Genomic DNA, 23,693 nt, shown 5'->3' with positions numbered 1-23,693 from the left:
ACTTTCATATTACCTGATAGCATGGGATACAGACATTACAAGTAAGAATGTGTGCAGCAACTTACCAGCATTTTATAGAGTCTAAACACAGTCTTACATGTCTAGCACCTATCTTGAGCAATACTAACACACGTGAGCCGGTCTGTTTTCCAGCTATGAATTTTTCAGTGTAGGAGTCAGCTGAGCAGATTTGGTAAGAGCTAGCACCTCATTTACCAGTGTCACAATTATCGGTTCACCGTACTACCATTTGGCCTATTAGCAGCTCTCAGGATCTTTACAACAGTTATGTCAGTAGTAGCTGCATTCATTTAGAAGATTGGGAGTTGAAAGTAGGAGTAAATCTGGATGACAGGCTTGTCAAGGGTCTGTCTCAACTTCTGGTACAGCGCAGTGTGTGCCTGATCCAGTCAATGTTCAGTGCTGTGAGACTGCTAGTCAATGCAGAGAAGTCTCTCCTCTCCCTGGTCTAGAGGATAGTTTATAGGAGTCATGCTGGACTTTATTCCAGACAATTCAATCAATAGGTAAGAAACATCACCCAGTCACAACAGCACAAAACTCCTGGGGCATATGGCCTCCTGCCTGTATGTAGTTCAATATGCCAAACTGCACTCCAGAATTCCTCAAAGTAGGTTGGCATCCATCTACTCACTGAGCCTCCATCAGCTAGACTTGGTGATGAGAATGTCTTATGTTCTTGCCTCCCTCGATTGGTGGACAGGTTCAGCCAATATATGTGTAGGTGTTCCATTTGCCTGCCTTCAGCTGATGCTAATGCTAGTGATGGATATGTCTACCTGGGATGGGGAATCCATCTGGGTTCTCTGCAGACTCAGGATCTCTGGTCCTCCAGAAGAATTAGCTTTCAGCTCTGCCACTGATGCATAAAATTATTGGACTGTAGTGCCAGATGTTTCTCAACATCAAAGGAAAGAGTCTGTTAGTCCTTACAGACAACACAGCGGTAATGTTCTGTCTCAAGCAGGGAGGAGCCAACTGTTTTCCACTCCATCAAGAGGCAGCTCTGCTCTGGGAGCTCTGCATTGCTAGCTTGATAGATCTAAAGCTGCTTATTTTGGGGGGTCCAAAATGATCTTGCAGACCACCTGATCAGTTTGCTTATGAGACTGAGTGGTCTCTTCATCCAGATGCATCTTCCATTGGTGGGGTTTCTCCAAGTAGACCTACTTGTGACAAGGATCAATAAAGTGTTAGCAGGTCAGCTCCCTACTAGATTGCAGCCCAGGTTCCCTGACAGACACCATTTTTGCTGCTGTGGTCAGGCCAGGCCCCTTTACACTTTTCCCCCAGTCCCACTCATTCATAGGGTATTATTAAAGATAAGATGTGACCAAGCCAGAGTCATACCCACCTTGAGCCCACGAAGACGGGTTCTCCACTCTCTCTTGGCAGTGTCAGTGAAACCTCCAGTCTCACTTCCACTAAACTGAGACCTAATCTCTCAAGGTCATGGGTGCCTACTCCAACTGCATGGATTCTAAGGTGCTAGCTATTAGAGAGTGATCTCGCTTGAAAGAGGTTCAGGAGGTCCTTTGTAGAAAGTTTTCTGCAAGAGCTACTTAGCTCTCTTAAGTGGAGGCATTTTTTCATTTGTTCTTGCCAGTGTGGGGTATCACTGTCCTGTTCTTTGGTTCAATGTATTCTGGACTAATTATTGCACCAGAAACACCAAGGTTTGGCTATTAGTTCAGAGTACATCTGGCAGCTATTTTGCATTCCACCCTAAAGAAGATAATCACTATTTTCTCTAATGACATGTGTACAAGGTTTTTGAAGGGCCTAGCAAGTTGTGTCCTCAGGTACAAGATGATATTTCCCCATGGGAGCTAAACTTGGTGTTTGTCCAGTCTTATGGGTCTGGCATTTGAACCTTTGGCTACTTGCTCTCTGCTGCCTCTGCCAGTGAAGATGACTAGCTCAGTGGTTTGAGCATTGGCCTGCTAAACCCAGGGTTGAGTTCAATCCTTAAGGGGGCCACTTCGGGATCTGGGGCAAAAATCAATACTTGGTCCTGCTAGTGAAGGCAGGGGGCTGGACTTGATGACCTTTCGAGGTCCCTTCCAGTTCTAGGAGATAGGTATAGCTCCAATAATTATTATATATTATTATTATTATTTTATTATTATATTCAGTGGCCATCACTTTGGCCAAAAGGGTGGGAGAACTATGTGCCTTAACGTCTGGGCCTCCCTATACAATAGTCTTTAAGGACATGGTTTATTTGCATTCCCAGCCCAGGTTCATTCCAAAAGTGGTGTGTTTTTTCCATATCAACCAGTCCACTTGTTTTCCTGCATTCTTCTAGAAGCCACATTCAAACAGGGAAGGAGGAGCGTTTACATATCTTGGACATCAGAAGAGCTCTCATATTCTATTTGCATAGGGCCAGGCATTTCCATAAGTCCTACCAACTATTTGTAGTGGTGTGAGACAGAATAAAAGGACAGTCTCTGTTCATAGAATCTTTTCTTGGATTGACTCTTATATACGCATGTGCTATGACCTGGCTAATGTCACCCCACCGATCAGTCACAGCTCATTTGACAAGATCATGGTGTTTCTGCCACAGTTTCTGGTTGTAGATGTTGTAGAGTGGCAACTTCCTCCTCAGTCCACACATGTGCCTCCCATTTATGCTGTTGCTCAAAACTCCAGAGACAAGGCTAAAGTTGGATGAGGAATTCTCCAATCTTTATTTAAATAGATTCCGATTCCACCTCTTGGTGACTCTCAAGCCGCAAAAACAAGAGTGGAATGCTCATGTGCAGTCATTCAAGGAAGAAAAAACTGTGGCTAACCTTTTTCTGTAACTGTTGTTCTTAGAGATACATTGCACATGTCCATTCCATGATCCGCCCTTCTGCCCCACTATATTGGAGTTCCAGCCAGAAGGATCTGAGTGGGGCTAGCAGTGGTTCTTCCCTTTTATACCTTCATGCAGTGGGGTATGGCAGCAACGAGTGCTCAAGCCGCTGAACGGATACTGCTGAGGGAAAAAGTTGGTGTCCGTGCATGGCCTTTGGAAAGAGTGGAATGGACATGAACAACGCATCTCAAAGAAAAACAGTTACTAAACAAGTTTAGTAACAGTATTTTTCTTTCAAGGAAGCTGTGGGAATGCATCACAAGATTCTTGTCAGGAGGGGTGACAGACATTCTTTTCAGAAGAAGTCCATGCTGCAAAAAATGTCATGAGTGTTTGATAACTGCAATTTTCTATTTACATACAATTTCTCTTCAGGTTTTTAAATATGCAGTGTAGATGTTTGTTATATAATTCTTATACTTTGTAAGAAAACTCTTTTTTTCATAGCCAGAATTGTCACAACAATTGTACTTTAGGCATCAGCATTTCTATTATAGCTTATTGTTTCCTGGGGTTTATAACTTCGTTTTAAAAACTTGCTCCAGGCACACTGAAAGCACTGACCGGATAATACCACACTACCTCCAAAGAATCCATTCCCAATTCTGTTATGCCAATGGAAAATTACATCATATTGATGGGTTTTAGATCAACAACAATAATAATAATAATAAAAAGTAGGTCGTTTTAAAATAGATAGAAAGATTCCCCTCTATTCATTATTGCTTGCATTGTGTAGCATGTAAATAGTGGCTAGAATTTTCAAAGGGGCCAATGAGTTGGACCCTCAGTTTATATTGACTTTCATTGGTAATTGAGCCAGACTTCCTCAGCCACTATCTTATCTCAGTTACCTGCAATGTCATGACACAAAGGGAAGGATTGAGGGCAGAGTGAGTGTCAATTCTAAATTTCCTTCCTTTGCAGGTTCTCTTTTCACTCCTAATGTTGATTTGGGTGTGCAATTTTTGTTAATGGTCCAGTATTCTCAATATCTGGATCTAGGGGTAAAAAAACCTTTTTAAAAGGCCAAATCAATAAAAATGCTGTTCTGCAAAAGAAGGCATCTTTAGTATTTACTGGTTTGGCTTCGTGTTCTGTTATGTGATTTTTTTTTAAATTGCATTTTAATTACGTAGTGCTTTGAATGCTTTGACAGGTTGAATGACTTCTAAATAGTATGTATCCAAAACAAACTAAATAGTGACAAATGAAATTCCCTCTAACAATGTTGTACTTCATACATAAACGCTTGACGTTTTGAAATGCTGTAAAAATACATCTTAGAAGTAGAACATATTTCACATTTCCAAACCAGACTTGTAGGAGTCGAATAGCCTACCAGACGGATTGGCATTTCACTGGAAAATAGTGTTTGGAAAGATGAAAATCTTGTTTGACTCTTTTACCAGTTACACATTTGGTGTTCTGTCTTCAGAGATTTCTGTGCTAGTACTGTAGGTTTAAAATGAATCTCACACTGTGTATGTCTACACGGCAATCAAAAGCATGATTGCCATTTGAGTAGGCATGCCCATGCTAGCTGTAATCTAGCTTTTCTAGCGTATTAAAAATAGCAGTGAAACAGCATAGTATTGGCTTCATCTCAAACCTTACAAGTATTCCTAGCCCATGCTGAAGCTTGTGCTGCTGCCATGCTAGTTAGCTTTAATCTAACCTGGGTATGTCACCGTTCGCTGCAATTACAGTTTTGATAACAGTGCCGATTTACCTTTTATTGAGGTCTTGCAGTTACTATGGGTAACGGCATATCACTCATGCTTTAACAGAAATGAACTATGGAAAAACGAGTGAGGAATTTGATACAGACCTATGAAGGCAAATATGAAAGGTTTAAAATAATTTTTGAAGATTAATTTAACTCGTAGGACATGTATTATACTTTAGATAAGAATGTGATGCTTCATTTATAAAAAAGAGAAAAACGTGCTTGAGGTAGGACATCTCACACAGACCAACATAACCATAACTTACTTCAGTTAATACATATATGTTTTTGTTTTTCATGTCCATTAACATGTTTTGTTCCTTTACAATTTACAGCACAGAACTCTGCAAATGCAGGTTTTGCAAACTTTGATGCATTTGGACAGTCTAGTGGTTCGAGTAATTTTGGAGGTTTCCCCACAGCAAGTCAGTCTCCTTTTCAGCCCCAAAATACAGGTAGACTACTAGCATTTCTGATTAATTTTTAATACAAAATAGTCCAGACATACAAGTGAGAAAGTACTTCAGTTTACTTCCTGCACATGCCTGCTTTAACATAATCATAATCTGAAGCTCTGGGGAAACCTGAAATGAATGCCTTTTTCTGTTTGGTTATTTGGTATGGGTTTTTTGTTTTGTTTTACTGTTTTCTGGCACTTTTGGGACGTCTCCTGATTTGACATTGTTGCCTATAATTAGCCCTACACATGAAATATTTGTAAGCTTACTGGATGTAACTATATTGAATATCAAATCACATTTATCTAAAGGAGATTACATCTGTGATTTCCATCTTCCAAGAGAAGAGTCAGTGAAGATGGATAAATGCAGACCAGAGTAGTACAATTATTGAATGTATTTACCACACAGATGCATGTTAGGCACTCAGTTATCAGAAGATTTCATGTGTAAGGTCTATTGCTAAATTCTTATTTTGCTTTTCTTGTTAATTTGATCATACTTTAAAACTTATGCTTGGGCTGGCAGTTGCTGTTTATCTAATCTTTGGCTGACTTCTTTTCCTTTTTTCCTTTTGAATGTGGTGTCATTTAAACTTTCTTTTTTTATTTTTTTTCTCCCTTTTGTTAACTTTAACCCCCCTCACACAATTTCTGGCTATCCAGCGTTCAGAACGCTTTCATCTAGCTGCAGTTTTGGTGAATTTACTTCAGCTTTCCCTCTCCAGGCTGTGCACAGTAAGTTCCATTGAGTAGAAAACTTAGTTTATTTTGTTTTATATGCCATTGTGTTTTGTTTTAGTTCCACCCTTACATATATTTTCACCAGTCTTTGCTTATGTCTGTGCTTGCATTTAAAATTATCAAATTGCTAATGGTTTATTAATAGTTAATATGGGCTGAGCACTCAACCAGGTGTACATGCGTGTACACACATGTGCTTGCACACGCACACACCCCTTTTTCTATTCAACTAAAATGTAAATCTGACTTGCACATATTAACAGAATCCTCTGTCTACAGTGATGATCTGGAAACTAATAAATTAATAAAATTTGTTGCACACATTAAAAAGCTGGAGCTTTCAAACTGTTTCCTATATTTCAGATCAGCAGAGTGTTTATATAAATCCTAATAGATTAAGTATACTAAAGTAAATGAATCAATGTGTATCCTAGGAAGAAATTTTTTTTTTTCCTTGAAAGGAGGGCTCTCAAATCCCTTCTGTTCTTTTCCTTTATTTCCCCTCCCAAAGGCTGTGTTGTCTGTCTGGGTGCAGCCATGACATCTGGGAGTAAAGGACTGAGTTAGTCTCTCTGAACCTTGGCCTGGTATCCCATTGTGCTACCTCTGGACTTTCAGGCTAACCTTTTTTGCCTGCACTGGTTACTGATGTCTGAAATAGTCAAGCATATTGTACCATTGAGGAAAATAAAGTAACTCCTACTTACGTCGCTGAATTCTTGCAGCAGGAAAAACTGTATTTTGGATTTATAAAATTAAAGCTAATTTAACTCAATTTTTTTCTAGCTAAATATATGTGGTGTTTGAGTTGACTTAATGATTTTGCACTGAAACATAGTTTTGTGAGAGCTAATTACGGTGTGTGCAAGCTATTGAACTTTCAGAGTTTTCTTCAGATGTAGAAGTTTACAGATATAAATGTGCTCATTCTGATGATTCAAGATTAATTTTAAGTGTTAAAGGGGTTTTAGCTAGCCGGTGGGGAAAAAAGACAAGGTGTCACTGCCTGGTGTAACCACCAAGAGGTGGGATGATATTGCCACCAAGAGCATTTGGAGAGACTTTCCTTTACCTTTAAAGTATCCATGTTTAACTTATTTTGTTACAGGTGGAAGTGCTGGATCAATGAATGCTAACTTTGCTCACTTTGATAACTTCCCCAAATCCTCCAGTGCTGATTTTGGAGCCTTCAATGCTTCTCAGAGCAACACAACGGCAACTGCTGCCAGTAAAGTTGCAGTGAATAAACCGAATCTCCAGTCAGCAGACAAATATGCAGCTCTTGCTAATTTAGATAATATCTTCAGCACAGGGCAAGGTATTAAGTTTTTTTCTTTGACCTGTTATCCTTCATTTTTATTCCTTATGAGGATGGCTGTGCCTGTCAAAATGGTAACCAACCATGTTAAGCATGCTTTAAATTGTCTCTTCGAAAAATTCTGATTAACTTCACATTTGCACATTTTAAACTCCTACATTGCTGTGCTGCTTCTTGTAACAAAGCAAATGCTTTAATCTATGCAGTCATTTGCAAAATAGCACTTATCAAAAAGATGATGCTTTTTGTATGAGCCGATCACTCAAAAGTTTTTTCATTTTGGCAACAAAATGGTTTGTTAGTGATGAGTATTCTAGTAGTACATCATTCAGGTTTCTGCATATTGCTGGAGTGGGCGACTTTATTCATTCAATCACACCAGTTGCGGTCTAAGATGATTTTTAACTTTACAATCAAAAGCCACCATGATAGCTTTTTTAGATATTCATCTAACGTAAAGCTTGGTTAGTCTTGCTCTCTTAAAGGAGATTAAAACTGCTAGTGTTTAACGGGTTGGTTTTGTATGCACACTAAGTTAACCATATATTGAATAAGGACGGTAACTTAGGGCTGGTCTACACGATCGATGTCGGCGGTGGAGAATCGTCGATTCGAGAAGTCGCGGGATCGATATATCGTATATAGAGATGACGATATATATATCCCATAAAAAAAAATCTCGTCGCTACCGCGTCGACGCGGGTAGTGTAGACGTAGCCTAAAACTCCAATGAAATTCATGTTGGATTCAGTCCAGCATACTACAATGGTAAATACGTCATGTATATCAGCTCCTAAGCAAAACTGATACAGTATATGGCTTTGTTAATATTCTTTCCCTTAAAGTTGTATGGTCTTGAGGAGGGCAGTGGGTGACTGACTCTTAGGATGAGCCATTATTGTAATTGTGGAGTAGACACTGGCTACTCCATAACTAAGTCTGCAGTGAAGTTTTGTTTAAAGCTGAAGCTTGCACCTACTCTAACAAACATTGCTGTTGTATATTTGTGTTGAACATACATATAACAGGACTATGAGGTGCACAATCAAGAGTCGTCGGTGTTGTTTGTATCTCTCTTGATCTGGCAATGTTTATGGAGGGATAAGATGTTCAAAAATACCGTACTTTTAATCACAAGTTGTCCCATTTTTTTTATTGCTCCTGCATGCTTTGGTGCATATTTGCTAGACAGACTACGTTAGCTCAGTGAAACTTACTTACGGGTATCATGAGGTGACATACGACTTTTGTTCTTACATTTTACCGACAAAAAATCCGTAAATTACTCTTTTTTGTCAACTTTTTTTGTTCATATTCTTCCATATTCCAAAAAGTAGGTGTTGTTACTCAGTGCACCTATACACTGTTGCACACTTCCAGTTCTTGTTGAATGTTTAGACTTTTTGATTACAAAATGCCATACACTGGTGCTTGTAAAATAATCTCTGGAGTTTTTCTCTCAGTGGAAATCTGCTGAGAACAGGTATCCTTGGAAACAAGACAATTCTATACTGTTAGCTATCATTTTGTTCTCCTGAATTTGATACACTGGATCTGTATTATTTATTTAGCATCTTTTCAGGATTTGGAGTGTAGTTACCCTCTTAGGGCATAAATGAAAATTAGCCACCATTTGGATGATATGACATGGCTTTTCTGACACTGCATGACTCATGAATTCAGTCTTTAGTGGGAAGTACCGTACATGAGGTTTGGGAATACTCCCCAGCATATGGTTAGGAGTCACAAGAACCTGGAAGTGTAAGTTTCTGCAGGATTATACTTTGAGGTAATAGTTGAGTCCATCATTCTGTAACTTAATTGTTAGATTTCTTATGCCTCGTTGCTTACTAAACGTACAAAAATTTCAGTCTCCATCTAAATTTCAAAGCTGTACTCTAAGGATGAGTCACGCACAACAAGGTTAAAACAAATCCATCTTTCTAACTGGAGCAAGAGAGCAGTGTACTTAACTTAATAATGCGATCTGTGGAAACTAGGAAGCTGGTTTTGGAGCTATAGACTCATTGAAGCATGGTACTGTGTGCGTATAAAGATAGAGATTGGGAGCCATAGTTTATTAGCCCTGTATTAGGGCAGCATTAAGTCTTATTGTTTAATTTTAGTCTTAAATGATGGGAGAACAGTTAATTAACATTTTCTGTTAGTATGGAGAAGATTATAGGGAAAACATGGTTTTAGAAGTGTCATTTTAAATTTCAATATGGTATCTTCTTTTCTAGGTGGTAGTGAGCAAGGAAGTGGCTTCGGCACTGTAGTTACAGCACCATCAGGTCCTGCTGTGTCAGCCCCAAGTCAGCCCAGTGCATCTTCAGACAAGTATGCAGCTCTAGCAGAATTAGACAGTGTGTTCAGCTCCACAGCAACCTCTAGTAATGCATATACTTCCACCAGTAATGTTAGCAGGTACTTTTTCTTGTTAGAAGTTAAAGTAATTAGCCCTAAAGCAACTGTATTTATAGGCAGAAAAATAGCCCTCTGGTAGTGTTGATAAAGTTTTTAAAAAACCTGCTTGTATTCAACTGTTCTGCTTTGTTCAGGTCACGATTTAAAAATTGTAGGGAAATAATTCTGGAAAGGAGTGAGTTGGGTGTTGACTTCAGTGTCCTTACTAAAACTGCATCTTTTCTTAATGGTAGTTGTGGTTGTACTGCCCGCTAGAGGTTGTAAAATGAAACTGAAGCAAGTGTTTATCAGTGAAACACTTTTACACCTTCCTAGACACACACGAAATTCTGTTGGAGGATAACAATCCTCCATATGGATTACATGCATATTTAAGCGTATAGCCTCATGATTGGTTTTGAAAAGTGAGACATTTGCAATGTACATGTCTTTTTATTTTTTTTTTAAGTAATTAAAAGCAAGCACCTGCAGTAACTTTTTTGCTTGGAAATGCAAATTTCCCTAAAGCTTTTGCTTGGCAGCCTATGCCTATTTCTTTGTTTTTCTCCTCATTGTCCATACTTTTACACTTTGCCACTGGCGGACAGGATTTGCCATTGCTCAGCGCCAATGTATTTAGCCTTTGACCTTGGTATCAAGAATTCAATTCCTGGCACTAATGGATTATATAGCATTTTCAGATCTGTGCATAAATATCCCTTTTCTACTTTGCTTTTATCTGCCAAAATTAATCATAGATGCTAATTGTTAAAGGAGCAATGTGAACTGACTTCACTGAATGTGAATTATTTTCAGCAATGCTTTTGGAACAGTACCAGTGGCTGCCACTGCACAGACACAGCCTGCGTCTTCGAGTGTGCCTGCTTCATTTGGAGGTATATTAAAATATTCCTAATGTTTATGCAGACTGTAAGCAAACATATTACTAAATTTTAGTTCAGTGTCCCATTGTATAGTAGTACTAATGACTTCATTGTCATTAGAAATGATGACCTACACTGTTTCCAGTGCAGGCAATATGATGTAAGTAGTCTAAAATATCAGTGGTGTTTGTGTCTTTAATATAAAATATATCCTGTAGTATCCGACACAGAAAAGGTATGGAAAAAACCTCTTATGTAAAGTTATTTCTGACTGTATTTGACTTTGTGAAGGATGTGTAGAACAAATGTAAATCAACACGTGTTTTTTGTTTTTTGTTTTTTTTTTTAAATTAATTGTTCTTAATCTTTCAGCAACACCTTCCACAAATCCATTTGTGGCTGCCCCTGTCGCTCCAGTGGCACCTTCAACAAACCCCTTCCAGACCAATAGCAGAGGAGCAACAGGTTAGAAAAATAAAATTGCACTGTACAGTTTTATATGCTATGCAAGAGCATACATTTTTAGTTTCAAAACTTCATTATACACTTCTACCCCAATATAACGCTGTCCTTGGGAGCTAAAAAATCTTACTGTGTTATAGGTGAAACCATGTTATATCGAACTTGCTTTGATCCGCTGGAGTGCGCAGCCCTCCCTCCCCAGAGCGCTGCTTTACCATGTTATATCTGAATTTGTGTTATACCGGGTTGCGTTATATTGGAGTAGAGGTGTATTTGTAGTTTCATAACTTTATTTTTTAGCAAGTGACTGAAAATAGGTCATGCACAAGTTAATGTAAAATTCTGCACTCTGTTTTTAAGTAAAAGAGCGCAATATTTAAATAAGACATATAGCCAAATTGTCACCGTTGTTTAAGTTGAGATGACATTTCATTTTTACCTTTTCAAAACATTCCCCAAGCCTCCAGGCAGCCTGCCTAGTGAGGAGCCTGGAAGTTCTGGGAGTCCCAGCTGTGGGGCAGATACCTGGAGGGCTGTCCCAGTGCCACAGACTCTGGAAGCCATTGAAACCAGAACTTCTAAGAGCTGTGAACTTGGCTCCTGGCTCCCCATCAGACAGGCTGCTAAAGAGCCAGGAACCAGGACTGCAAAGGAGCCTGGTAGGTGACTGGCAGGAAAACAGGCTACGTAGGTTTTTTTTTTAAAATGCCTAGCTTCCATCTCTATTGTCATGGTCTCATGGAACATTTCAGTTTCAGTGATTTGCCATTTTTGGGTGTAAGAATGTTCCATTTGAAATTTTTCCAATCAGCTCTAGTAATTATATTCTGTCTCTAAATTCTCCCTCCAATTTTAATTGGCTACAGCATTGACCTGTTGTATTGTTTTAAATCTGCTGTGTACTACTTGTTGCTGTTACATGCTAGGTGTGATTGTGTTAGTGTTGGCTGTAAAAATTTGTAGAGTTTGAAAAGCACTTTCGGGTACTCAGCAATGAAAGGCAGTATCTGTAGGGCCCCTTAGCTCCAGCTTAGCTGCAGAATATAAATTCTGTTGCACTTGGAAATTCTGCAGCAGTTTCATTTAGAATAAAAATATTAAAAATTAATAATGCAATCAGTACAGTAGGCCCTATGATGTTAGTTTTTATACTAAACTATCCACCATGGAAGGCAGAGTGGGATTGAGATACGAACACTCGTTGGATATTTAAGTATTTGAAAGAGTTTACTGTGACACTTGCACTGTCGCTGTCAGAATTTATAGCCCATTTAAATAAATGGAGCAATTCTAGCTTTTGTCATTCTTTGCACCCTCAAAGACAAACCCCACATCCATTCACATTTTCAGGTTTTTCCTTCCCTACCATTAGGGTGAGAAATCCTTTTAAATGATAGCTTGAATTAATGGAGCACAATTCTGAAACCGGAAGTGAATTCTGCAGAATCCATGGGGCCATGACTCCATATGTAAAATAGTTTAATTTATAAATTGAAAAATCAGCTTAATGTTCTTTCTTACAATACAATGCTCCTGGTTTAGACTCTACTACTAGTATAATATTTTATTCTGTGCTTAATTCTTTATCTGTAGTGCTGAATTTTAGGATTAGCCCCATGTGGCAACGGTGGCTATTCTGCCATTTAATAGACTCTCTGCTGTTCGATTAAAATCTTTGGTATGCAACTAAAATTCTCTCCTTTATTTAATGCCATCCCAGTATTACAATCTGTACCACTTTGGACTATCTTGAAAAACTTCTGTCATTCTTTTGTATCCTTAAAAAATTATAGCTTTAAAGAGGCTGTTGGCAATACCTTCAGAAGGTCTCAGCCAGATAGTGACCTAGGATATGCCTACACTGCCTGCAGCTTGAACTATGTGGATGTGAGTTGCGCATCCCCTGTATGGATACTGCAGATGTGAACTAGAAGGCTCCTAGTTTACATTTAATATAATCCTGTTTGAAGAGGATTATATTATGTGAAGTAGTAACTTTTCAGTTCACATCCACACACTGAGTTACAGTTCAGCGCTTTGTGCACTGCTATTCGCTCCCCCCTTAGGCTGAACTATAGGGCCGTGTAGACAAGCCCCAAGTGTGAAGGTTGGGTTTTTTAGATTATCCCTTTAAAACAAATTCTGTTCAACCACTTCTGTGTTCCCTTACTTCCGAAAACATGCTGTCCTTTGAAAAAGTGTTTGGGCATCAACAAGTTTTACTGTACTTCAGTTAAGTATTTGATAGGATATTGTAATTAATATTTCTTGTCTCATAAGTTCCTTTCTGCAAACTTGATAAGTGTAATAAGTTTGCTTATAATTTAGCTTTATGCTATATTTGCATCTTGCGTGCAGTATAAATGGGTTTGGTATAAACTTTATAGTGTATTTTAGAAAAAAGCCTTTGACTTTAGCATAATTATTTCAGGTAACACCTATAATTTACCAATTGGTCTGCAGTACTCTTGTAAATGCCAAGTTTAGTTGTTAGAAAATTTGTACAGGTTTTAGAAAAAGCTCTTTTAATCACTGCACTTTTTGTCATGTAAAATAGTTGTATAAAAATGACTGCTCAGAAATATATAAATCATTTGACATTGGTCTTTTTGTGGCTTTCCATAAGGCCTCTCGGGAGCAATGCACTCTCACGTATTTCCTCAGGCTCATTTTGGTAGGTGGCCACATTTGATATCTGAGTTCCGTGTGGCTAATTGTCTACTTGCGTGTGAAAGCTTATTGCCAGCTTCCTGGTTCTCTGCATGTAAATTTTGAGTAGGCTGTTTTTCCATATTTTAAAATGGAGTGAGCATGGATGTGTGGCACTGGAGAAAAAATTGTCTTTTGTCTTAGTATAATTTTTTATTTGCATCAAGCAATTAAGTAATTATTGCTTACCTCCATGGTCACGTTAGTAGACGCTTACAACTTATTTGAGTAAATTCTTTGACGCTTGCTTGTAGTAAGTTTGACACCTTTTGGATATCCCAAACCATTGCACAATTTGTCACAATGTGTTTGGGTTTGCTGTTTTGTCAAGTTGTTCATTATTAAATAGCCTCTTCTGTTGATGGTACATTGTGAAAGTAATGTCAGTGCATTCTTTGTATGTACTGTAACAATTATCTGTTTAATTTATATCCCATACTTGTCTTATTCCGTTTTAATAGTTATTTAAATATATACACTCTCACCATTCCTTTCCTGACAATAGTTTACCTTTCAGTTAATCTGATGTGTTGATTTGGAATTACATTTATGCAAATTTTATACCAAAGAAAGTCAAATTAAAATTTGTAACATTTTAAAAGAATGGTTACACTTAATGCTGAATTAGAGCAAAAATTCTGCAGAAATGCCTAACATTTATGTTCATACCAAAAAGCTTTGTGTGCTGTTTAATATTAATCACAGTAAACCCCGAAGGATTTAATAATGGTTTTGTTGCTAGTCATACTGTGCTGCTCTTAATCAACATTTCTCTGAAGACATGCCTGGGGTGCATAAATACCGCAGGTTTGTTCTACCTGGAATGTTCAGTAACAGTGAGGCAGATGAGATTTTTTTTTCTTTTTTTTTTTTTTTAAAGCATTACCTCAATCTTAAACTAAGGAATTTTTTATACGAGTCTGTGCATGGTAGGAAGTTATTTTAAAAGAACACTGAAGATTAATTTTACAACTTTCTCATTGTTTATAATTTCCAAGGTGAAACTATAAACTGAAATTTTTTCAGACCTAACCTTTTCTTCCGTTAAACATACATGCTGTTTTTTTGGTGTTGCCTGTAAGTACTGGCCTCCACATTAATTCTACCAGAAATAACTTTTGGAAGCACTTGAGTAGAAGTAAAACATGGAAACGAGTTTCATGGATTTTACAGATACTAATGTAATCAGAAAAGTTGGACCTAGCCAACTTGACAGTGTTCTTCTTGCAATTTAGTTTTATTTTTTATCTCCCATGTATTTTATTTAATTTCTAGTGAGCAAATTAATTTAGTGTTACTGGAAGCTGAGACTAATCCACCCACTGGCAGTTGGGTGGGTATTAGGAAGCTAGTAAGATTCTTCTTAGAGTGGCATTGTAGTAAATTTTGTATAAGAAATTACTTGTAAATTAAAAGTAATTGAATGTTACTTCCCTTGCCAGCGGCAACATTTGGCACAGCATCCATGAGCATGCCTGCAGGATTTGGAACTCCTGCATCCTACAGTCTTCCTACTAGCTTCAGTGGCAATTTCCAGCAGCCTGCCTTCCCAACCCAGGGAGCTTTCCCACAACAGACTGCTTTTGCTCAGCAACCAAATGGTAAGTTCATACATACCAAAAATCTTGGTTAAGCAAGTGGGACTATGTAAAGGAAATTTCTTGCATATAAGGAGTATATCTTAATTTTTGTGTCAGTTGTGGTATGTTGCTACTAGCAAAAAACTGACTATGAAATACCCCTACCTACCTTTTAGCGATCCAATATGATACTTAACTTCTAGTGTACATTTTCCTTATCTTGGATCTTTTGGGATGATCTTGCAACTGTATATAATTGCATGATTAAAGAACTTGGTTTCTGCATGGTCTTTTATGGCATGGCATAATCTTTGTCAAATCTCTCCAATTTTATTGCTATAACTATAATCCCTATCTTTGAAACAAAATGATAGTGAGACTTTTTAGTTGGATTTTTTTTTTTTGACTGAAACTTTTGTGCAGGGAAGGAGACTGTTTGTTTGTTTTTCACTCCTGTATGTGTCTGGAAACTATTATAACAATTTCCTCAAACCTTAAAAAGGGGAGAGGGCTAGAGAGAATCAAAGAAAATAGCCTACATTTTTTAATGAATTTTTACATGCAGGAAAAGGTCCAAAAAGAAAACTCTGCACTAGAATATAGTCAGGAAGGAATGACTTTGGAACCTTTAGAAATAACCACCCAACTCTTGCTTCCTTTTTTCAGTAACACAAAAGTAGCCACTTTGTTTTTCCTATTCTTTAACATTTTATATTAACACTGATTAATGCACTTGTAACTGTAACTAATATTATAAAGCTGTATCTCTAGTATTATTGGTTCAATAATATTTGTTGGTATTAGCTTTAGGGAGGCAGAGTGTGTGGATTCTGAACACTTAAAAAGATGCTGTAATTTACTGTGCTACTGTACTGTTACCTTGTACGAAATGTGTGGCAGAAAATCAGTGATTTGGCCTGATTTCTTCCTGGAAAACCATTAATAGGCCTGGCTTATAGCTAGGCTTGGAAGGATTAGGTTTTTATTGGTAAATGTTGATAAATATTGATTTCACTATGTGTACACAAACTGAGCAGAGATTTAATCAACAATAGAAATTTACAGATAGGCAAAATAAGAAAATTGCTGCTTGACAATGTATTTGATTTAAAATCCAGTGATTTAAGACTTTTGAATTAAGTTTGTTACAAGTGGACTAACATGAATTGTGAAAACAGGTATGATTTGTTTTAAGCATATCTTGTTGTGTTTTAAGGGTTTACAAATCTTTAATTTTTTGAATCTCAATAGCTCTAAGTAATTTTTACAGCTGAAAAATTTAATTTGAACTTGTACTGTTGGTGTGTCTGGCATTTTACTTACCTTAGATGCTGCTGATGAAAATTGTTTCACTTCCATATTCACTCTGATTACGTTAAATTGATTAGAAACTTACTGGAGTGTCATGGACTAGAACAACATTGGAGCGTTTTGGCTTAGAAACAGTCATGGGAATTCTTCTAAAAACATGTTTTCATAGGAAGCGAAAGAAAATTCATAGATTTTTAAAATTTGTTTTGAAGTTTTGCATAAATGTATATTTAGAGAGGCTAAATTATGGACCAGATTTGACCCAGTCCTGCTGCCTTGATGGACAAATTACCAATGCACTAAAAGGTTTAACCTGCGTCACTGTGGTGGGAGTGGGCTTATAGGGAATAGTCTTTTGCCTTTAAAGGCTTGGACACCAATATGAAGCTACTTCTAACATCTTTTATCTTGACAAGGTGCAGGTTTTGCTGCATTTGGACAGGCAAAGCCTTTAGTAACCCCCTTTGGACAAGTTGCTGCTGTTGGAGTAGCTAGTAATCCTTTTATGGTAAGTGAGAATTATTACACAGTAATAGTAAATCTTACAGGTACAAAAAGAGATACGCATGAAGCTTGATTTTGTTTTAACTTAGAGAAGGCAGCATGTGATCTCCTAGATGCAATTCAGTATTCAGATGACATGACATTGATAAGTCTGTTCAAAATCAGACCGGGTATTTATGTACAATGATCTTATTGGGGTGTGCAGTAACACCTCGCTTAATGTTGTAGTTATGTTCCTGAAAAATGCTACTTTAAGCGAAACGGCAATGGTGATTGTGAAGCTTGGTTGAGGTGGTGGAGTCAGAGGGTGGAAGAGGGTGGGCTATTTCTCGGGGAATGCCCTACTGCTAAATGATGAAAAAGCACTCAGTTGAGCCCTCAAGGGTTAACACGTTGTTAATATAGCCTCCTACTCTGCAAGGCAGCAGGAATGGAGGGAGGAGTCACAGCATGGCAAAGAGAGACACACCCTGTGTGTGAGAGAGATGTGCATTTCCCCTTTAAGTACGCTGACCCCACTCTAAGTACATTGCCTTTTTAAGTAGATCAGCTAGTTGAGACAGCAGCTGCTGCCAGTAAGCTCCCTCTTTCCTGAGCCCTGTCATGTCCCCCCTGCTCTATGGAGATGGGGTACAGGAACGGTAGGAGGGGGACACCCTGACATTAGCACCACTCTTTCCCTTCCCACCCCGTGCAAAGCAAGCAGGAAGCTCCTGGGAGCAGCTCCAAGGCAGAGGGCAGGAGCAGCACATGGCAGTGGGGGGAGGGACAGCGGAACTGTCCGGCAATTGATAGCCTGCTGTGTGATTGCCGCACAGGAAACTTAGGAGAGTGGGGAGCTGATGGGGGGGGGAGGGGGACTGCCAGTCCACCCTGGTTCCAAGCCCCCACCAGCTAGCTCCAACGAGCTGCTCTTTCGGCAAGCAGTTGACAAAGCGGGTGGCTGCCAAACAACGTTATAAGGGAGCATTGCACAACTTTAAATGAGCATGTTCTCTAATTGATCAGCAATGTAACAATGAAACAACGTTAACCGGGAGGACGTTAAGTGAGGAGTTACTATATTTTAGAATAAACCACCAAAAAGCACAATAATACATAAAGTATTAAGTAGGGCTGTCGATTAATTGCAGTTAACTCATGTGAGTAACTCAAAAAATTAACTACAATTAAAAAAAATTAATCGTGATGAATTGCACTGTTAAACAATAGAATACCAATTGAAATTTATTACATATTTTTGGATGTTTTTCTACATTTTCAAATATTTCTATTACAACATAGAATACAAAGTGTACAGTGTTCACTTTATATTTTTATTACAAATATTTTCACTGTAAAAATGATAAAAGAAATAGTATTTTTCAGTTCACCTCATCTCTTTATCATGAAAGTGTAACTTACAAATGTTGATTTTTTTTTTTTGGTTACATAACTGCACTCTAAAACAAAACAATGTAAAACCTTAGAGCATACAAGTCTACTGAGTCCTACTTCTTGTTCAGCCAATTGCTAAGACAAACAAGTTTGTTGACATTTACAGGAGATAAAGCTGACTGCTTCTTATTTACAATGTTACCTGAAAGTGAGAACAGGCATTCACATGGCACTTTTTTAGCCGGCATTGCAAGGTATTTACGTGCCAGATATGCTAAACATTCATATGCCCCTTCATGCTTTGGCCACCATTCCAGAGGACATGCTGCTGAAGCTTGTTAATTAAATTTGTGACTGAACTCCTTGGGGGAGAATTGTATGTCTCCTGTTCTGTTTTACCCACATTTTGCCATATATTTCATGTTATAGTAGTCTTGGATGATGACCAGCACATGTTCGTTTTTAAGAACGCTTTCACAGCAGATTTGACTAAACGCAAAGAAGAAACCAATGTGAGATTTCTAAAAATAGCTACAGCACTCAAACCAAGGTTTAAGAATCTGAAGTCCCTTCCAAAATCTGAGATTGATGAGGTGTGGAGAATGTTTTCAGAAGTCTTTAAAAGAGCAACACTCCAATGCAGAAACTACAGAACCTGAACCAGCAAAGAAGAAAATCAACCTTCTGCTGGTGGCATCTGACTCATGATGATGAAAATGAACATGTCAGTCTGCACTGCTTTGGATAGTTAACGAGCAGAACTCATCATCAGCATGGAAGCATGTATTCTGGAATGGTGGTTGAAGCATGAAGGGACATATGACTCTTCAGTGCATCTGGCACGTGAATATCTTGCGATGCCAGCTACAACCGTGCCGTGTGAATGCCTGTTCTCATTTTCAGGTAATATTGTAAACAAGGCATGGGCAGCATTACCTCCTGCAAATTGTAACCAAACTTATTTGTCTGAGCAATTGGCTGAAGTAGGACTGAAGGTTCTAAAGTTTTATATTGTTTTGTTTTTGAGTGCAGTTACCTTTTGTACATAATTCTACATTTGTAAGTTCAACTTTCATTATAAAGAGATTGCACTACAGTACTTGTATTAGGTGAATTGAAAAATACTATTTTTTTACAGTGCAAATATTTGTAATAAAAAATTAAGTGAGCACTGTACAGTTTGCATTCTCTGTTGTAATTGAAATCAATATATTTGAGAATGTAGAGAACATCTGCAAATATTTAAATAATGGTATTCTATTATTGTTTAACAGTGTGATTAATTGCAATTTATTTTTTTAATCGCTTGACATCCCTAGTATTAAGCTGTAACATAAAAAGGAAATCTTTATTACCAAGGTGGCAACAGGCTTTTGTTTTTTGGTTTTTTTTATCCCATCCAGATACAGTACTTGTTTTAGGGTTTGCCATGTGCAAAAACAGTTTGTACATTTGATTTATTTATTTTGCCTTTCTCTGTTTTTCAGGCTGGTGCACCAACAGGACAGTTTCCAACAGGAAGCTCATCAACCAATCCTTTCTTATAGCCTTACAGACACTTTACCCAAAAGAACTCTTATTTGGTCACATAACATCTCTGCGCCTCTTGCACTGTTGTCTTGTTTCACTGATCTTAGCTTTAAACACAAGAGAAGTCTTTAATAAAAAAAACAAACCTGCATTGTGTATTAAAACCACCAGATAATATGTGCAAAACGGAGGGCTGTGGTAACATCCTTAATCTGTGAATTGGCAGGAGAAAAGTAGCGGTATCATGTTTATTAAAATTGGCTAATAAGTAATTGCAGATACCACATTCATTATGCTGCAGTACTGTACATATTTTTTCTTAGAAAATAGCTATTTGTGCATATCAGTATTTGTAACTTTAACACATTATGTGAAAAATGTTATTGGGGAAATAGATCGGCCACTTTGAGGTGCTGTTGTATCTCTTGGAATGAATTACCTACCATCATTTTAACCATTGCTATTGGAAGTCATGAAGTCAAATTGGAGGTTTTGTTCATTCTCAAAAATGTTTTCTATTCCAAAAGAGCTCTTCTATTTATACATGCCTACATTCTCTATAATGTAGAGGGATACCTGTCTGCCTATGTCAAGGTTTCTTTCCCCACTTTGAACTTTAGAGTACAAATGTGGGGACCTGCATGGACACTTCTAAGCTTAATTTATTAGCTTAGATCTGGTAAAGCTGCCACCAGCCAGAAGTCAGTGTCTGGCACACTTTCTGTCCCCCCAAAACCTTCCCTGGGGAACACAGATCCAAACCCCTTAGATCTTATCACAAGGGGAAATTAACCATTCCCCCCTCCTTTCCCCCACCAACTCCTGGTGAGTCCAGATCCAATTCCCTGGATCTTAAAACAAAGAAAAATCAATCAGGTTCTTAAAAAGAAAGCTTTTAACTTAAAAAAAAGAGAGGTAAAAATCATCTCTGTAAAATCAGGATGGAAAATACTTTACAGGGTATTTAAATTTATATAGCCCAGAGAAAACCTCCTCTAGCCTCAGGTTCAAAGTTACAGCAAACAGAGGTAAAAATCCTTCCAGCAGAAAGAAACATTTACAGGTTGAGAAAACAAACATAAGACTAACACGCCTTTCCTGGCTAGCTAGTTACAAATTTGAAACATGAGAGACTGATTCAGAAAGATTTGGAGAACCTGGATTGACGTCTGGTCCCTCTCAGTCCCGAGAACGAACAACCCCCAAAACAAAGAGCACAAAACAAAGACTTCCCTCCACCAAGATTTGAAAGTATCTTGTCCCCTTATTGGTCTTCTGGTCAGGTGTCAGCCAGGTTTACTGAGCTTCTTAATCCTTTACAAGTAAAAAAGACATTAACCCTTAACTATCTGTTTATGACATGCCCCCCAAATCTCAGACAGTGTGGAACCACACAGGCGGTCATTTCTTCCTAGAACTTTAGAATAAACAGATTAATAAAACACATGCACCTTTACATATACTACTAATTATGTAAAACTACAAGATTTTCCACATTTCAAGGACAATTTTTAACCAGTTGACTCCGGGAAACTTTCACGGGAGAGTGCATCAGCTACTTTGTTAGAAGCTCCTGAAATGTGTTGAATTTCAAAATCAAAATCTTGGAGAGCTAAACTCCATCGAAGAAGTTTAGTTTCCCTTGGCAGTAGGAAGCCACTTTAACGCAGCATGGTCGGTTTGTAGCTGGAAATGCCGTCCCCGGGCGTAGCTTTTCCAGGGCATACACAATGGCATAGCATTCTTTTTCACTGATGGACCAGTGGCTTTCCCTCTCAGACAGTTTCTTGCTGAGAAACACGACAGGATGGAAGTTTTGATCCGGTCCTTCCTGCATTAAAACTGCTCCTACACCACGCTCAGATGCATCTGTGGTTACTAGGAATGGTTTGTCGAAGTCTGGGGCCCTTAGCACAGGGTCAGACATGAGTGTTGCCTTAAGCTGGGTAAAGGCCTTCTGACACTTATCATTCCACTTAACTGCATTTGGCTGTGTCTTTCTGGTCAGGTCTGTTAGTGGGGCAGCGATTTGGCTGTAGTGTGGTACAAATCGCAAGTAATATCCGGCCAAGCCTAAGAAGGATTGGACCTGTTTCTTAGACTTTGGGACAGGTCACTTTTGGATAGCATCCACCTTGGCCTGTAGGGGAGTTATCGTTCCTTGACCCACCTGATGTCCAAGGTAAGTCACTCTGTTTTGGCCTATTTGACACTTTTTTAGCCTTAACAGTTAGTCCTGCCTGCCTGATGCGCTCGAAGACTTTTTCCAGGTGCTCCAGGTGTTCTGCCCATGAATCAGAAAAAAATAGCCGCATCATCGAGGTAGGCAACTGCAGACTCTCCCAATCCTGCTAGGAGACCATCTACAAGTCTTTGGAAGTGGTGGGTGCATTTCGCAGCCCGAAGGGAAGCACATTAAATTCATACACCCCTGCATGGGTGATGAAGGCTGACCTTTCTTTGGCGGGTTCATCTAGCGGTACTTGCCAGTACCCTTGGTTAAATCTAATGTAGAGATGAACTGGGCACATCCCAATTTCTCCAATAGCTCATCGGTGCGTGGCATTGGATAGTTGTCGGGACGAGTTACAGCATTTAGCTTATGGTAGACCACGCAAAAGCGTATTTCCCCATCTGGGTTGGGAACTAGAACCACTGGAGATGCCCATGCACTGGTAGAGGGGCAGATTATACCCATCTGTAGCATGTTTTGGTTCTCCCGTTCTATAGCAGCTTGGGCATGAGGAGACACCCGGTACGGTGGGGTTCTAATTGGGTGAGCATTACCTGTGTCAATGGAGTGGTATGCCCGTTCAGTCCATCCTGGGGTGGCTGAGAACATTGGGGTGAAGCTAGTGCACAGCTCCTTGATCTGTTGCCGCTGCAGACATTCCAGTGTTGTGGAAAGGTTCACCTCTTCCACGCCACCATCAGTTTTTCCTTCGTAGTAGACACCTTCAGGCCACTCAGCGTCATCTCTTCCCTGGGCTGTAAAACTGACAAACCTTTACTTCTCTGTAATAAAAGGGCTTTAGCGAGTTAACATGGTACACTTTAGGCTTTACGGTTGAGGTGGGGAATGCTATGAGATAGTTAACAGCTCCCAGGCGCTCTTGGACCGTGAATGGCCCTTCCCATGATGCTTCCATCTTATGGGCCTGTTGCGCCTTCAAGACCATAACCTGGTCCCCTACTTTGAAGGAACGCTCTCTGGTATGTTTATCATACCAGGCCTTTTGCTCTTCCTGAGCATCTTTTATAGATTTTCTTTAGCAAGGGCTAAAGAGTGTCTGAGGGTGCTTTGTAGGTTGCTTACAAAGTCCAGAATGTTAGTTCCTGGAGAAGGCGTAAACCCCTCCCATTGCTGCTTCACCAACTGTAATGGCCCCTTAACCTCGTGGCCATATACAAGTTCGAATGGTGAAAACCCTAAACTGGGATGTGGTACAGCCCTATAGGCGAAAAGCAACTGCTGTAACACTAGATCCCAATCATTGGAGTGTTCATTTACGAATTTACGTATCATGGCCCCCAAAGTTCCATTAAACATCTCCACCATGCCATTGGTTTGATGGTGGTAAGGGGTGGCAACCAAGTGATTCACCCCATGAGCTTCCCACAGGTTTTTCATCGTCCCTGCCAGGAAATTAGTTCCCAAATCTGTAAGGATGTCGGAGGGACAACCTACCCTGGCAAAAATGTCTGCTAAGGCCTGGCACACAGTTTTAGCCCTGGTGTTGCTAAGAGCTACTGCTTCCGGCCATCGGGTAGCAAAACCCATGAAAGTCAGTA

General features: G+C 38.9%; 1 protein-coding gene across 8 annotated transcripts in view; it reads left to right on the top strand.

Annotated features, from left to right (window-relative positions):
- Positions 1–20,310, top strand: part of AGFG1 (ArfGAP with FG repeats 1) — a 69,365-nt gene extending 49,055 nt beyond the window's left edge. For 2 of the 8 annotated variants that reach the window (XM_039489873.1, XM_039489878.1), the window contains exons 6-14: positions 4,955–5,074; positions 5,743–5,814; positions 6,929–7,138; positions 9,382–9,565; positions 10,361–10,440; positions 10,801–10,893; positions 15,042–15,200; positions 16,907–16,998; positions 19,859–20,310. In XM_039489873.1, coding sequence (XP_039345807.1) covers positions 4,955–5,074; positions 5,743–5,814; positions 6,929–7,138; positions 9,382–9,565; positions 10,361–10,440; positions 10,801–10,893; positions 15,042–15,200; positions 16,907–16,998; positions 19,859–19,918 — 1,070 coding nt within the window. In that variant the 3' untranslated portion in view covers positions 19,919–20,310. The remainder of the gene's footprint in view (positions 1–4,954; positions 5,075–5,742; positions 5,815–6,928; positions 7,139–9,381; positions 9,566–10,360; positions 10,441–10,800; positions 10,894–15,041; positions 15,201–16,906; positions 16,999–19,858) is intronic. The other 6 variants (XM_039489877.1, XM_039489874.1, XM_039489876.1 and 3 more) reach the window with 6 other exon arrangements.
- Positions 20,311–23,693: the final 3,383 nt, after the last annotated feature.

This window comes from Mauremys reevesii, linkage group 9 (assembly GCF_016161935.1).
Source record: "Mauremys reevesii isolate NIE-2019 linkage group 9, ASM1616193v1, whole genome shotgun sequence".
Lineage (NCBI taxonomy): Eukaryota > Metazoa > Chordata > Testudines > Geoemydidae > Mauremys > Mauremys reevesii.
This window is presented reverse-complemented; position numbering and strand designations above follow the sequence as displayed.